Below are 14,887 nucleotides of genomic sequence, written 5' to 3'. Positions count from 1 at the left end.
TGTGAGCAAGTTGGGTTCACAGATCCACGGCGAGGTGTCAAACAAGTCACCGCTTTGTGGAGAAGGGGCCATCAACAAAGAAGACAACAAGCAGAGACAAAAGAACAGGTAGGATGGTGTCTTTGGAGTTCACGGAGGCTGGTCTGGGTGTTTGGGCAAGTTCAAATTGAATCCAAGGACGCGATCAAAGTGAGGACTGACTAGGAGGAACTTGTATATTGAATTTAAAGTGGATCGATACGGTGGACCAAGTGGCGACGAGGCGGTATACAACGGCCGATCATCTTGCGCCTCATGGCTGGATATACGGTAAAGCATTCAGAGCCTGCACATCAGCTGGACGAACGATACAGTCTTGTTCTCTTTGTGGGCCAGAACTACAAGACTCTACGACAGTCAGGGACTCGTGAGCTGCTGTGATGAGAAGGCATCGTCAGAGCAACCCAGAGGCAGAACCATGAAACACAGCAAAGAATACATCAACGACACACTCGCAACCAAGACCAAAGAGAAGCTTCACCTCGCTCGACTAACAGCAAACTTGGATCCAACACCGAGTTACCTGCAAGGTTGCAAGGGAACCCTCCGGGGACGTATCAAACATTGAAAGCTTGCAGGCTGCGGCCGACATCCTCCGTCTGAGCATCCTCCACTGACGAAGTTTTTATCGGACTCAGTGTCCTTTGTCACCATCATCTGTTGCCCAACGCGGGTCAGACTGCAGTGATTGACCCGCGCTTCAAGACGTCTTTCCGCTTGTGCGAGAGAGAGGCTCCCACTCTCTTGAGTTTGAGGTCGTGGCCTTTGCAATCTGGGTTGTCAAGAGACAGAGCGGTCCGGAGGAGACCTGGTGCAGAATGAAATGACAGAGGGTGATATGCAAGAGGTTATACTTGAGAGTTTGCTGTGTGAGAGGAATCGATCCAGGATGACCCTTGGCCTTGACCTTGGACAAGTCTCTCCCAGCGTCGACCCTGTTTTACCACTTGCAAAGCACCAGGGCTGCCGACCAGCATCTGAATGCACAGGACCACAAAGGTACCTGAGCGAGCGCACGCCGGAGCCGCCCCCCGCGATAAATAGAAACAGCAACGACGGGCGGAGGTAGGCACCTCATGAGGATGGAGACATGGGGAGATCCGTACTCTACAGGTTCATAGGCTGGTAGGTACATAGCTATATATCTAGATGGATAGGGGTATAGATGGATGGATAGACGCATCCCTCGACGCGCACTACAGACTGGTATTCCAACAGGATATGTACGGGTATAAGTATATGTATACGGCGCATGTAAATGTATATGTGAGTACCGGGTAGATGGTGTGTCCACCGTCAAGTCTCCCTCGTCGCTGTCGTCCAAGAGCCATGGATGTATGTGTAACTCCCCTCCCTTCTCAATCTATCTCGCCCCCTTTGGCGCTCACGCTCACTCACACTCTCTAATATCGTGCGACGCGAACATATTCGGACTTACCCACTTACTCATCCACCCACTCACTCATTGATGTCATCGTCCTCTTTTCCCTGTGTCTGTTTCCCAGCCTCACCGCCTTTTGTCTGACAGCCATTGCGAAAGGGGTGGAAATGTTTGACGAGGCTAGGACACAGGGAAGATGGAGACGAGAATGGAGCTGGAGTTGAAGAGCAGGCGGTTTGGTATTTCTTATGTAGGTAGGTAGGTATATAGTTAGCGTGTGTGACGTGTGGTACCGGGTGCGTAGGTACCGAAGCGAAGAACGCAATCTAAAGATGAGAGAAAGGACACGAGAACGAGAATGAAATTATGTATACCTGTACGGCAAAAATCCTCCGGACATCAATGACTGACTGGTCACTGCTGCATTGGACTTGCGACAACAACATCTTCTCTCCGACACTTGTCACAGCGTGTCCAAAGGTCCTTCGTCAGTAGAGGAGGTTGCTCAATCACAAGCTTATTGTACGATCGAGTGACTCCCTCAATGGGAACTCCTATAAGATCGATCACTCGAGCATGAATCAACAAACAGTCCCTCACAAGAGGTCCATACTGCAGCGGCGACAACATCGAACAGCGAGCACCAGCAGCTGGAGTGGACTCGTGACAGTCTATGGTACCTCTCGGTGTGTGCAGTTCGGTGCTTTGTGGACATGTTTTCTGTGTATGGACCTATGTCGTGTTGTGAGCACAATGGGAGGCGGACGCTGGCACCGGATCCACGCCGCCAACCTCGAGGTCCCCTCTCGTCCTGATCAGCTGGTTCAAGTCAACATGGTTCCTATCCCTGAGTCTTGACCGAGTACGAGGCAACAAAGCAGCACCTCGAGACAACCACCCGAACAACGGAGCATTGCGCAGTCCGTCGAAACCTTTTGGGTGAGGAAAACTCTCTCCGTGGTTGCATGTCATGGCGAGCCAGACCTTCAGGGTCGACAACACGAGTCTCGAGGGAAGAGCGAGCACTTCGGTCGGACTGGAGGGTGGGACCGCATGCTGATTTTCCAGCTCTCGGGGCAATGACGCAGGGAGGATGGATCATGAGAGGGTTTGCTTGTGCAAACATTGCATTCTGGGACACACTGTCACACCGAGCTATGCTGTCAGAATGGAGCTCGAAAGATCCAGATCCAGGCCATGCCGTGGAAGTTAACGGCGGAGTTCATGCAGAATAGAACATAAGGGAAATGATTTCTCGAAAGGTGACACAGACACGGTCAACGGTGTAACCCAAAGGCGGGGAGATTGACAGTGACAGCTGCTTCGCAACAACGGAGGGGAATGTCGTGTAGCACAGAATGCAGTCGGTTACTGATCATGAGCCCAAAGTTTGGCTTGATAGTTGAAATTCTGTTGCTAATTAGCATAATCAAACCACGTTAATGATGAATGCTCTGATAAGCAGATGTGATCACGCAAGATATCAACGTGTACTCCGCATACCACTCGCTCCTACACGCATTAGTGGCCTTGGCCACAACGATGACAAGAGTTTTGCCACGAGAAAGGCAGATTGAGCAAGTCGGTTGCAAGGTGGGCATGGTGCTCGACATCGACGATGAGACCATTCTAGAGGAAAGACGTTGAGGGTTTGAGACATTGAATATCCTGGAAGTTTCCAGATCTTCAAACATGTACGCCCAAGAGGAAGCTCTCACAGGTAAGTAGTTGTGGTTGAGTTAAAACGAGGATCATCGACCAAACGAGTGGCCAACACGCAGCGAGGATCGGCTAGGTGGTTCGACTGTCAAAATGCGCTCGATCGCATGGAAATCAAGGGAGGGTTTGACTATCGAGCCACCTTGATATTGCTCAGACGGAGCACGCCGATCAAGGTCCCAACAAGCTGAAAGAGGTTGCTGCTCTCGTGTGCTTCAACCTCAGAAGGGAACGCGGTCGATGCATGGTGACCTGTCCCGTTTAAAGGGTTCTAGCCTCAAGTCGCAGTTGCTAGGGTCGGTCGATAGGACAAATTTGTACATGAATGCGTGAACCCTTGGAAAGATGAGCGAAGGTCTGGGGATCCCCACAACCTCCAGAGATATTCTGGAGACGGAGTCCGCATACTTGTGCGATCAGAAAGGGTTTGAGGGTCTCACGTCGTAGAGTCGTACTCGCAGGTTGGCGACGGGTTGCTCCAGGACGTGCAAGGTGTGAACCCGGCAGGACGAGGAATTTTCACATGCCAAAAAGCAACTCGCATGAAAAATTTCCAGGCTCGACAAATCACGTAAGAGAAAAGGCTGCGAGCAAGAGACCTGGGGCGACTGCACCCCGCCATCACTGCATAGATCAGCAAGGGATCTGGTCCCAACAAATTTGGTGAGGGCGCCTAGACGCATATTATGTGTGACAGTTTCTGTTTATAATTGTTTCGGTGGCTCGAGCGTTAGAAGATCGTGCGCCATTAGTTCGAAACGAAGCATGTGCAACATGAAAACGGCGATGGATCAGAGAGCTCCGGTGGCGGCAGAGTTGGGTACCAAAGGGTATGCCATTTCTGGCCCAACGAACGGCAATTCCTGGCCGATATCAGTAGTAGTGGCAAGCCGCAAGTCAGCTATACCCACCCATGATCCATTTGGGGGGGTGATGGCGCCAATGTGGCTTGCATAAGTCTTGGTATCAGAATTGACAGTAACTCCTTCAACCGTGAGCTCTCTGGCAATCCGACGGTGGAGAGGTCAACATGCCGAGTCTTGCTGGTATCATGCATGCAAACCTGGAGAAGAAGCAGACGAGATCATCTCCACCGCCTGCATTTGACGGTCGGGGTATTCTGACACAGACGGTTCGCTCGCAAAGTTATGTTTGCGGAGTACATACGAGTATTCACACACCGCCAACTTGTCACAGATAGATAATTAGTGGACCCGACGCTGGATCCAGCAGAGGTCGAGGCCTTCCCCCAGGTGGAGATTTGCCAGGGAGTCGCTTGCAACAAGATACTGACTCTGGAAAATGGAGGGAATTGGACGTTAGAGGGAATGGGGACCAGACTCTTGATGTTGCTTGAGATTGTTGGGGATATCGCCTGCCTGCTCGCCATCGTGTGGGACTGAACCCCATGGATACATGTACTTCGCATTTGGAGGTAGAAGCAGGCCTTTTGTTCGCGTGTTACTGTGGCTTCCACCTGCAATTTGCCACCACAACGGTTGAGGAGGGCACGATACGAGGACCTGGGCGCTGGAAATGGCCGGAGGAATGCTCGGGTAAGGAGTGCGGGAGCATATACTGCATATCACCATGCTATTCTGGCACAAGGCGCGCAGGCAGAAATTTTTGGTGGACCAAAATACTGCCGCCCGTAGGAATTTCCGCGGTGGATTTGTGTGTGGCTGATGTTTGCACCGTTTGCAGGGTTTGTAGCTGTTGCCATCGATGGATCGGGGGATCTTTCCCCGCTTCGGCTGCTAGCGACGAGTTTTTCCGACCGAGCCACTAACCCCCAAACTGTCGGATCATGTGATCTTGGACAAAGGAGCCCAAAACAAACAAAAACGCACATGCTTCGTAACCTGGAAACATCCAAAGACTTGACTACTGATAACACCTCATGCTTCTCATCTGCGGCTTGACTCTGCACCGCCCCTAGCGCCATTTACGCCCATGTCTTTTTTATTAATGTATTAATAATGTTTGATTCCGATGAGATTTTTGCCACGTATACCGTTACCTATCATTGAATAAGCGACCTTCGTGCCGGCCTGGGCTGTCCGTCCTCCCTTGTCTAGTGACCACCCCTCCTCCTCCAGTCCCTGTGGGAGCCGCCCCTCCAGGAAGGAGAAAAAAGATGGATACTGCTCTGGCTTTACCGGCAGCTAAAACATGGAGGGGTGGTCATGTCAAGCAGGGCACGCTTCCAGGGTCTTTCGCTGTTTGAGACAAGAGCCAATGTTGTGCAGCGACACGGCTCGTCAAGTGGGAGGGGGGCCCTTTTCCCCAGCGCGCAAGGATTTAATTATCCAGCATCCGAAGGCCTCACCCGCCGCAGGGACTTCTGGGCTCAAAATTTTCCCTGCGCCTAGGAGGATTTACAACCAACAGAGTCGATCAGTAGGGTTTCTGATTGACGAGAATGAGGAGGGGTCCTACCGAAGCCCCTCTGCCTGACTTGAGAAGAGGAGGGGTCGAGACCAGGCAAAAGCTACTGTAATCGACATGCAGCCACAAGGAAACTCCATTGCTTTGCATCCCAGGGTTGCAGGTTGCCGGGGGAGGCTCCAAGCGGTTGAACAGCACATTGTTTCTCTACCTACGACTCTTCATGACTTCTCCTAAAGAGGGTCTTGGAAGGCTGGTGGGGACAGTGAAAACCCACTGACGGGCTTTAACCTGAGCAGCACTACCTTGTTCCTTTGCGAGAATAGAAGGCGATAGCAAGCGCTCAAGATGGGAAGGAGAGTTCACACGAGCAGAGACGATATCCACCTCGTACGTGATAGAAACAGGTTGGCAGCGATTCAATGTAAGCGCCCTACCCAACCCTGAAGACGATATCTTTGTTTGAGGAAGCCCTCCCAAGAACTCTATCTAGAGGATGAACCGCCTACCATCCGAGACCGTTTGAACGCCTCTCCACCGTTATCATCATTTTCTTCAAGAGAAGGGCTGCTTTTGATACAGGCTCTTCCTGCGACATATCGGACGCAGTCAGAGTGCCCTCAGCATACCAACTACCTAAAATTGAAGAGGATCCCTGGTCTTGCTTGGAAGATTGAAATAGTAGCGCTTATCGCAAAAGACAACTCCCTCTTTCGGAGCCGACCATGGTTTGCGCCGACCCTGAACGAACAGCCGTCATCCGGATGTGTGGCGAGAGCACTGCTGTCACTTTGTCAAATGTTAATCGCAACGTCTGATGGGTGTTCTGGAGAGTCACCGAGAATGACCGATTCTCAGATAACTACCCATAATGCTGTATCTCGTATCAAATCATAGACGGTACCGAAATCGTTCGATGTGGTTTTGATTATTACCGTATGATGTGATGGTCTTTTTGTCGCGTTTGTCACTGTCGGAATTGAATACTGCTTTGGTCGACATATATTGTCTGGGGGAAATGACGCCTAACGCTGGCTTCTACGATATCTTCGGTCCACGTTGACTTCACACTCGATCTGTGTGGATGGAAAGATTTCATCGTACGATTCCGTGGTACGGAGCAGACCTGTTCGAACGGTGGCACCTCAGTTTTGACCCGAGTTGCGACACAAGGTGACAGTTAGTGCATGCATGAAGGCGAACAAATTCTCCCAGAGATAAAGGTTGACCCCGCCACGCGTCGCATTGATTGGGCCCTGCAAGCTATACCGCCTTTTGGGCCGTGGGGGTTACATTCTTGGTGTACGCCCACCTCCGAGGAGCCGCTTTGGGAGTGCACGGATGGGTTCTTGTTGAGCTGCCATTGTCCAAGACCATGACCAGACACCCTATCTTTCCGTCACTCGGGTCCGCGGCATGGCGGTGCGCCGTTGCAAGGGAAACCGGGTGCTATAGTAGAGCCAGAGAGCAATAAGCACAACATTATTGTGCGTCATCAAATGATGAGGCTTCGCCATCAGTGAGCATTTTTAAAGTGCATGGGATTCCCCTGAATCCTGACGGCAATTGTGGAAGTGGGCAAGTCCCCATGACAAAACAAGGTACACGTACATAGGTACGTACCTGGAAATCACAGCATCTTTTGTAAATGTCCGTCACTGCCGCGAGATCCGGGACCCATTGCAGAGGCAGACCCATGGAAAGTTCGCACAGATGGGGAAGGTTCCCCCAGGTGTCGCGAAGCCCACAATCTCTGACGCGAGCAGCCAGAAAAGCCCATGAGCCAGGAGGTCAGAGCTTGAAGTAAACTGTTCGCCTGTGTCAAGGGGCGTTGGTTTGATTGGAGGAGGCGCTCGTGCTCACCGCCTAGATTGAAATTTGAACCGCGTCCTGGCGTCATCCAGTCAGATGCTGCAAGGTAACTCACCGCCCTGCTAGAGTTATCAAAGCGAGGGAGGGCGCTTTGGCGCTTCAATGCTTTGGGAACAAGGTCAACTGGCGAAAGGTGTGTCTGCGGCGTCAAGTCTCTGGGCTGTGCCGTCGCCTGGCTCGCTAGCACCGTCGCCTGCTTAGGCCCTCGCGGGGTAAGATGAAAAAGTATTCGCCCATCTTGCGTTCGCAAAATCGCCAATGACGGTGGCATCCGTGATTGCTGCAGCTGGCAGTTGTTTCCTTTTGGCAGTGAAGGCTTATTGACGCCTCATCACTTTGTACCCGCATGCCAATGTTGGTCTCGTGATGGGGGAGAGGTCCTCGTAGGTAGAAATCAGAGCCGCTAGATGCGTTAAAAGCCCAAGTCATGATGTCGATTTGGCGGTGTTGCCCAAAACCTTGGAATTGCCCAAACTATAGCCCACATCCTGTCGCAAACTGCGCCAACTGTGCTCCAGAGCTTTCGGATGTATGATCCGTTGCCTCAAATCCACAATGGACATTTGGACTTCGCCATGCAGCTCTTCCACAGAGGGAAGTTGTGGCAGCTGAAGTGATACGACCAGTGCCAGCATCAACCTTTGCTTATAGTCCTGTGAGATCAAGGCCGGGGTCGACCTGGTCGGCCTTGGTACCTATGTACCTACTATGGGCGGCCCTTTGCTCCCGCCGGGGACGGCTTTGGGCTGGGTCATGAGCTGGATCTACTTTTCGACAAGATCGTCGAGGCCGACGGACTGCAGCATTGTCTCTAGCCACAGGTGCTCTCTGAAAGTTCCCGGGGGGAAAGTGGGCAAATAGCATGGGTTTCCAAAAGGCATTTCACAGGCCCAAGTGACCCGACAAGTCACGCCCTAGGCCCCGCCAACAGGTGCAGCTATTCGCTGTGAATTGAGGCCTGCTCACTGTGCATGAGCCACCTGGGGTATCTCGCCAGTGCCCACACCTTGAACTTGGAAAATCTTGATTTTGCTGGCAACGAATACCATTCCCAGGACCGGTGCAAGATCTGCGCTGCCACGCGAAGGATTGCCAGGTACACAAAAACAGCGTCCAAAAAGATCCTCGGGGCCACCATTGTCGGCGACCCTCCGCATACAAGGTGGTATATTTTGGAACAAATATCCCCTGCTCGACACGGGAAGGAAGGTGTGACTGCATTGAAGATGGGGGGAAGAGAGGCCTTCATTGGTGTTATGCCATGGAAATGTGGCCGGTTTAGCGGTTTGCTCTGAAGCGAAGAGTTGTTGCGTAGGAGGCGGTCGTCGCAAAGAGCCCGACTGCAATGGCAGACAACGGGAGATTGGTGCTAATCCCCTGCTTAGACTGGGTTATGGGCCTGACGCGACTTCTCAGCAAGCACGGGCGGGACAGTCAGCCTGTGTCGCAAACCTTCACAGCAAGTTAGTCCTCGTCCGAGTAGAACGGAGAGAGGGGGGACAAGATAATGAATGGGTCTCGTGTTTCATTTTGCTACAAGAACTCCATCGTCGAACATGGCGCTGGTGTCGGTTACGATGTCGATCCCTGACAATGCTGGAAACCTTTCTCCGGAGCAATGAGCAGGACGGAAATGCCACCTCTTTGCAATGAGTATGCCATACAATTGGAACAGCCGATAGTAAACTTTTGACAGCCAACAAGGCATCCATGACTGTGAGTGGCACTGCTGACTGTGCTATCTGCGTATTGTTGTCATTTTTGGTGGCACGTAACGGACTAGAATGAGGAGGGGGGAACGGGGAGGATAGTTCCTAGGCTGATGGGCTTATTCTCAAAAGGCCCATGCTCTGCAAAAGGAGCCCTCCGGGAGGGAGCCTGAGGAAGAGCCTGAAGAAGCTTGAAGGGCGGAGCAACGCGCCAAAGCGCCAAAGCGAGAAAGCGAGAGAAGACTGGAACTTGACCTCGACGTGTGCCTGTAATATTATTGGTCGGAACTGCTAGCCGGAGCCTCCGAGTATCTAGCCAATGGGCAAGAGTTTTTCTGCCGGATTATCTGCCCGCAGCCACCAAGTGCCAAGTCTGTCACCATGACTGGTTTGTGCTTGTCTTTTGAAATTTTATTTTAGCGCTTTTCCGTTTTCTTTTTATTGCTTTTGGCGGGGAAAAGCTGAACTGAATGGCATTGTGCGCAGAAACTCAGTTCAGTCAATAATTTGTTCCCAGCCAGTTCTGCCAATTCGATTATGGAAAACTTGGACGCGGGCCTGTGCAACCTGCCACTCACTCGATCTTGATCCCCGACCACCCAACGAGAAAAAAAATGAGGACAAGCTCAGACCATCCTATGATCCTGTCCCCTCTGTCCTCAGCTTCGAAATACCCGCCGCCTCCCGCGAACGGCTCCTCCGTTCCCGGTGGAGAGTAACAGATGGGAACTGGGCGCTGTGTGCGTGCAATCATTGCTCCCACCCATACCCACGGGCTTCTTATACAAGCAATCATTATTAATTTTGGGGCAATCAGGTCATAGCTCCGAGTGGTCTGTTTGGTTTTTCGCTGAGAACATCATCTCATGATGTGTTATATGTGCTCAATGCGGTCTTGTGCGGCTTTTTCCAGGCATCTTTTCCCTCCGAACACCCCCGCCACCAATACTCGACGTACACTTGCTGGTATCTGCTCGTCGAGGCCATTTCCGATAGCGGACGAGGTGGAAGTCGGAAAAGAAGAAGAGGTGGGAATCTTTCATATTAGATATGCAACACATAAGCCGCAGCAGCTCTTGGGACTCTTTGGTGCCTTTCTTACAATAATATCAGACCACAAGCGAAATACGGAGGCTGTACCGTGTACTTGTATTCGTACTCGTACACCACAAGCCTCTCATCTTCCTCTAATACTCGTATCTCTCTTCTCTCCCGCTTCCTCTATCTTTTGGTGTGCCTATCTATCGCCTATCACTGAAACGACGCCAGTGCGTTCACTCTTGTCATCGTCTTGGAATTTCTTCCCACACCGTTACCCTGTATTCTGTATTTTCCAGCCACGTTTGGATTGGCATTTTCAGTTGCCATCTCTAGTCGCCAATATCTCCTCCTCGACCCCCCTTTACCATGTCCACTTGCCATTAGCGTCGCAGGCCAAAATTCTTAGCCGCAGCAACACACCCCAGGTAGCCGTCGTGTCGTGCTGGGCGAGCGTTGGGATCGTGCAGTTCTCAAGACGAGTTACGCCACCCCAAGGCCCTCAGTCCACCGCACAGTTTTAGCCTGCGCCCTAGGACCCACTACTGCATCTCATCGGACCAGGGTTATCAGTCCTCGCCTCTGTGCTCAGAAATGGTCGCGCCAACCATACCCACTCTCTAAAACCACTCTGAGCAGAAACTAGGGCCATTAGTCCTCCCAGCTCCAAGGTTCCCAGCGCCCGCCCCTCCGTTCTCACCTCAACTTACTTACCCATCCGATCCTCATCTACCGCCCATCCTCCCACCCTAAACCCACCCCCCAAGTCGCCCACACTACCTTGTTCGCGCAGATCCGAGCTTCCTGCTTTGGGCCGCTCGAGACTCAACACCTTTTGGCTTCTTGGTCGGCCTGCCTTGCCCACTGGCACACCACCGCTAATCAACTACCAACCCAAAATACTCCCTCCTTCCTCCCTTCTTCATCCTCCACCACCACCAACTCCTCCCCCATTCCCCCTCCATTCTCTAGGCCTTCACCCAGCCTGTCTCTTGATATCTATCCTAGAAAGAACTGGGACTCTTTGACACACGAACACGGCCAGCGGTATCACCACGGTCGAACCTACCTGACCTATTTTGTCCTTTGTCGGTCACCGATCAACAAGCAGCCCGGATCTGCCTGTGTGGACAGTCTCACCAACAAAGAAAAAGAGGAGGATATCAAGAGAACATTGTCACACCATTTTGACTTTGTTCCTGTGTGTTCTCGGAAGTCCTGCTTGTCACTGTCTCTGGGAAGTGCAGAAACAGTAGCAGTCCTTACAAGTTTGTCGCTGTACGGTTGATCTCTGGTCCCGTGGCGATAACTGTGTTTGGTCGCCGTTCTGCACTGGTAGAAAGTGACGGAGGCTCTTCTCTTTTTCCACCTCAACGGACGAATTGCACACTCGAACATCACCCTCAGTAACTCCCTGTCAGATTTTCTGCTTGCTTTGTTCCTGCCTGGACTCTAAAAACCCGGGCATTCGACACGCTCCGTAAGTACCTTCCCACTTCCCTACCCCGGACTGACGCACGGCACTCGTGTGCGCGTGGCTGGGCGATAGTCGTCAGGAAAGTTGGCATCGCGTGGTCAACTCGACCGTGGCTGCGCTCATGGCTCTCGTTACGCTTGTCCTTCACTTGTCCTACCATTACATACAATGCTCCTACGATTGACCTTATTCTTATTCACAATGATTTTGATTCAATATACTGACCTGCCTCGTCTCGTTTCAGATCGTCTTTAATCCTCCGAATAATCACCTTCGACCTGCTGCAGGTTGTACTTTAATGAGCCTCGTTGCACGTTGAACACCTGCAGTTTTTGGTTTGGCCCATTCATTCCTCACAAGCCGACCGAATGCCTTACACGCCACCTACCCATCATACGCCCTCGAGCTCCAAACAATCCAGTCCCACCCCAAGCCGTTCCCACTCGTATATCAAAGGACCTTCACTTTCTCCGGACGCTGCCGATCGACCGAATCTCCCTCGTTCTAGTGGCTCCTCTTCCTACCTCACCAAGCACCGACGGAGTCCCTCGTTGACTGATGCAGCAAAGATTGAGGTCCTTCACAATGGAGAGGCGTACGAGGTGAACGGGGACTTCGACCCACATGGTAGCATTCGACAGTCACCTCCCCCTTTGACGAATGCTTTGATACCTGCAGGAATGACAATATCACCCCCAGATTCCTCTCAAAACTCGAGCGATGAGGATGAACCTCAGCAGCGAGGGCGTTCGAGGGATTTTGACGAGGATCTCCAAGCGCTGCAAGAGGCCATCCGGTCGATTGAGCAACGAAAAGATACAGGTTCCCCAACTCGTGGGGAGCACAGCTCTTCCATCACAAGGTCGGACGTTGTTTCCCGTCTCGACGGCACACAATCGGCGGGCCCTGCTGTCTTGCGACTGCCCTTATCGCAGGAAGCTCGGAAAATCTCTCATTCGAGGTCGTCGACCGATTCGAACATAATCTTCGAGTCTCCTTCAAAGCAAACACCCTCTGTGGCCATTCGGCCAGACACTGATGACAGCGACAGCGACAATGCTCCCGCCGAGCGACCGGCCATGGTGCGCAAAAAGTCAGGTGAACTTGTTCGTCCTGCTCTGCGACCGTCTTCACGGCGGCGGCCCTCGAGCATGCCTGGCACACCTACCTACTCCAAAGCTGTCCACTTTGACTCTCACCTTGAACACGTCAGACACTTCCTGCAGGTGGACAGACCGCTTGCTGTGAGTGCCGGCTCATCTCCCGTAGAGAACTACGAAAGCGAGACCGATTTTCCCTTCGGGTCGGATGAGACCAGTACTCGTTCTCGCACGCCCTCATATGAATGGGAGATCCGCTTGAACAATTTCCCCACCGATTTGGATGCTCGAAGGGCACAGCCCGTTCTCGTGGAAAGGGTTTTCCTCTCCTCTGACAACAAGAATCTTATCGGCACTGTCGCAGTGCAGAACCTGGCATTCCACAAACAAGTTGTTGCTCGTTTCACGTTCGACTACTGGAAGACCACTTCGGAAATCGTTGCTGACTACAACAATGATGTTCGGCGGAAGGGTAACCACGACGGCCTCGATCGCTTTAATTTCAGCATCAAGCTCGAAGACCAAGCGAATCTGGAAAGCAAGACATTGTTCTTCTGCATCCGCTATAATGTCAACGGTCAGGAATTCTGGGACAATAATGGTGGTGCCAATTACCAAGTTGATTTCAGCAAGAAGTCCAAGTCGCCACCAAGCAAGTCCAGCCCTGGCCTTGGTGAGAGGCCCCTCAATGCCTTGCCACGTAGTCGACCATCACCACCTACCTCTTCTGCAAGACCGGTGTCAATGCCTACCTCATTCGACGATTTCTCAACTGGTTTTGACAGTTTTGGGAGCTTCCTGCAGTCTCCAAGTCTGCTCATGGGTGAACCCAAGCTCAAGTTGAGGAGTCCCAAATCCAAAGCTGAGCTTCTTCCCGATGCTCCCCAGCGCCGTAAGCAGGCTGGGCCTCAAGCATTCGGAAACCGATATGACTTCAAGACATCCTTGACGGCTGCAAAGAACAATGCATATGCCGCCATGGGCGAGTGGTCTGGCTTGGGTCCAAGGACGTACACAAAGCAGTCTTCCCACGAGGTTCCTGCAACAGCTCCTGAACAGAGTGTTGCGGACGCTGCTCCCAAGCATGAAACTGGCATCAACGGTGTCAAAGTCGAAGCCGGTAAACCGGCTTCCGCTGCTCTTCCTTTGACATCCAAGCCGGCTGCTTTGCTCTCTGAGAAACCCTCTCTCAGCTCACAGAGCTACAAGGAGCTCGTAAGTCTCTTTCCCCCAGAACACCCTGCTGTATTGATGTTCGCTTCGGGCCCAGGCTAACAAGATTGTGCAGGTGGACAAGTACTGCTTTGTAGGTACCCGGGGAAAGAGCGAGGAAGTCAAGACACATTGATGTGCTAATTTTTTGTTGCAGTTTGGGACGGTCAAGGTTGATGGTTCAGCGGACTCTGCGTCCGCGTCGGAGAGCAATGGAGGCAGTTCGTCTGATTCTTCTGGCTCGACTACTCCGACACCACCTCGAAGCATGTCGCCCGTTCAACAACCTCAATCGTCAAAATCGTTCGCGCAATTTGCGGCGCGTTCTTCGTCGCCCTTGTCGACAGGCGGGTTCTTCGGTTCTCGCTCTGGGTCGCCAGCCTCGTTTGGATACCCATACCATTCAGCGGCCCAACATACCTTGATGTCCGAGTCGCCTACCCCGACGGCAATTCAAGGATAACATCCTCTTCATCACATGCATGAAAGAATGCTTGCATCAACCTGGCCAACGTTGTCCCACGTTGGCCTCGGCAGCGCATAGACACTGAACTAATCGACGCAGTCGGACAGTTTCCATGTCCGACGACCTCGACAAATCCTAGTATACCACTCCGGCAGATGGTTGATACGGGATATCCCGGTCGAGACACCACGACAGCATTTTTTCGTCCGGGGCGGATCAAAATCGTTTCTTCCTGTCTGCTGTTCTTTTAGCGACCCAGACAAATGTCTTCACCTTTTTTTCAGCATCACCCGCATTACAGCACCTTCGTTTCTCCGGCGGCGTTCGCGAGGAAACCTCCCCACTATTTTGTTAATAGACGCACCTCAACTCCAGACTGGGTCGGCAAATTGACGACAACCGCCAATCGAGTTCTTTAGACTGGAGATTGTGAGGAAATGGCTGAAAAAGCCAATCTGCCGAGGTGCCATTGGGCACCGGCAGTTA

General features: G+C 52.2%; 1 protein-coding gene across 1 annotated transcript; it reads left to right on the top strand.

The window, feature by feature from the left end:
- Positions 1 to 11,991: 11,991 nt before the first annotated feature.
- Z517_09012 (uncharacterized protein) lies at positions 11,992 to 14,398 on the top strand (the record flags this gene model as incomplete). Its single annotated transcript, XM_013424922.1, has 3 exons — positions 11,992 to 13,938; positions 14,012 to 14,029; positions 14,093 to 14,398. 3 exons carry the CDS (start codon positions 11,992 to 11,994, stop codon positions 14,396 to 14,398), a joined length of 2,271 nt encoding a protein of 756 aa, XP_013280376.1.
- Between the last annotated feature and the right edge of the window lie 489 nt (positions 14,399 to 14,887).

Source organism: Fonsecaea pedrosoi (assembly GCF_000835455.1).
Source record: "Fonsecaea pedrosoi CBS 271.37 unplaced genomic scaffold supercont1.6, whole genome shotgun sequence".
Taxonomy (NCBI): domain Eukaryota; kingdom Fungi; phylum Ascomycota; class Eurotiomycetes; order Chaetothyriales; family Herpotrichiellaceae; genus Fonsecaea; species Fonsecaea pedrosoi.
Note: the sequence above shows the minus strand (reverse complement) of the source record. Positions and strands in the feature narration are given on the sequence as shown.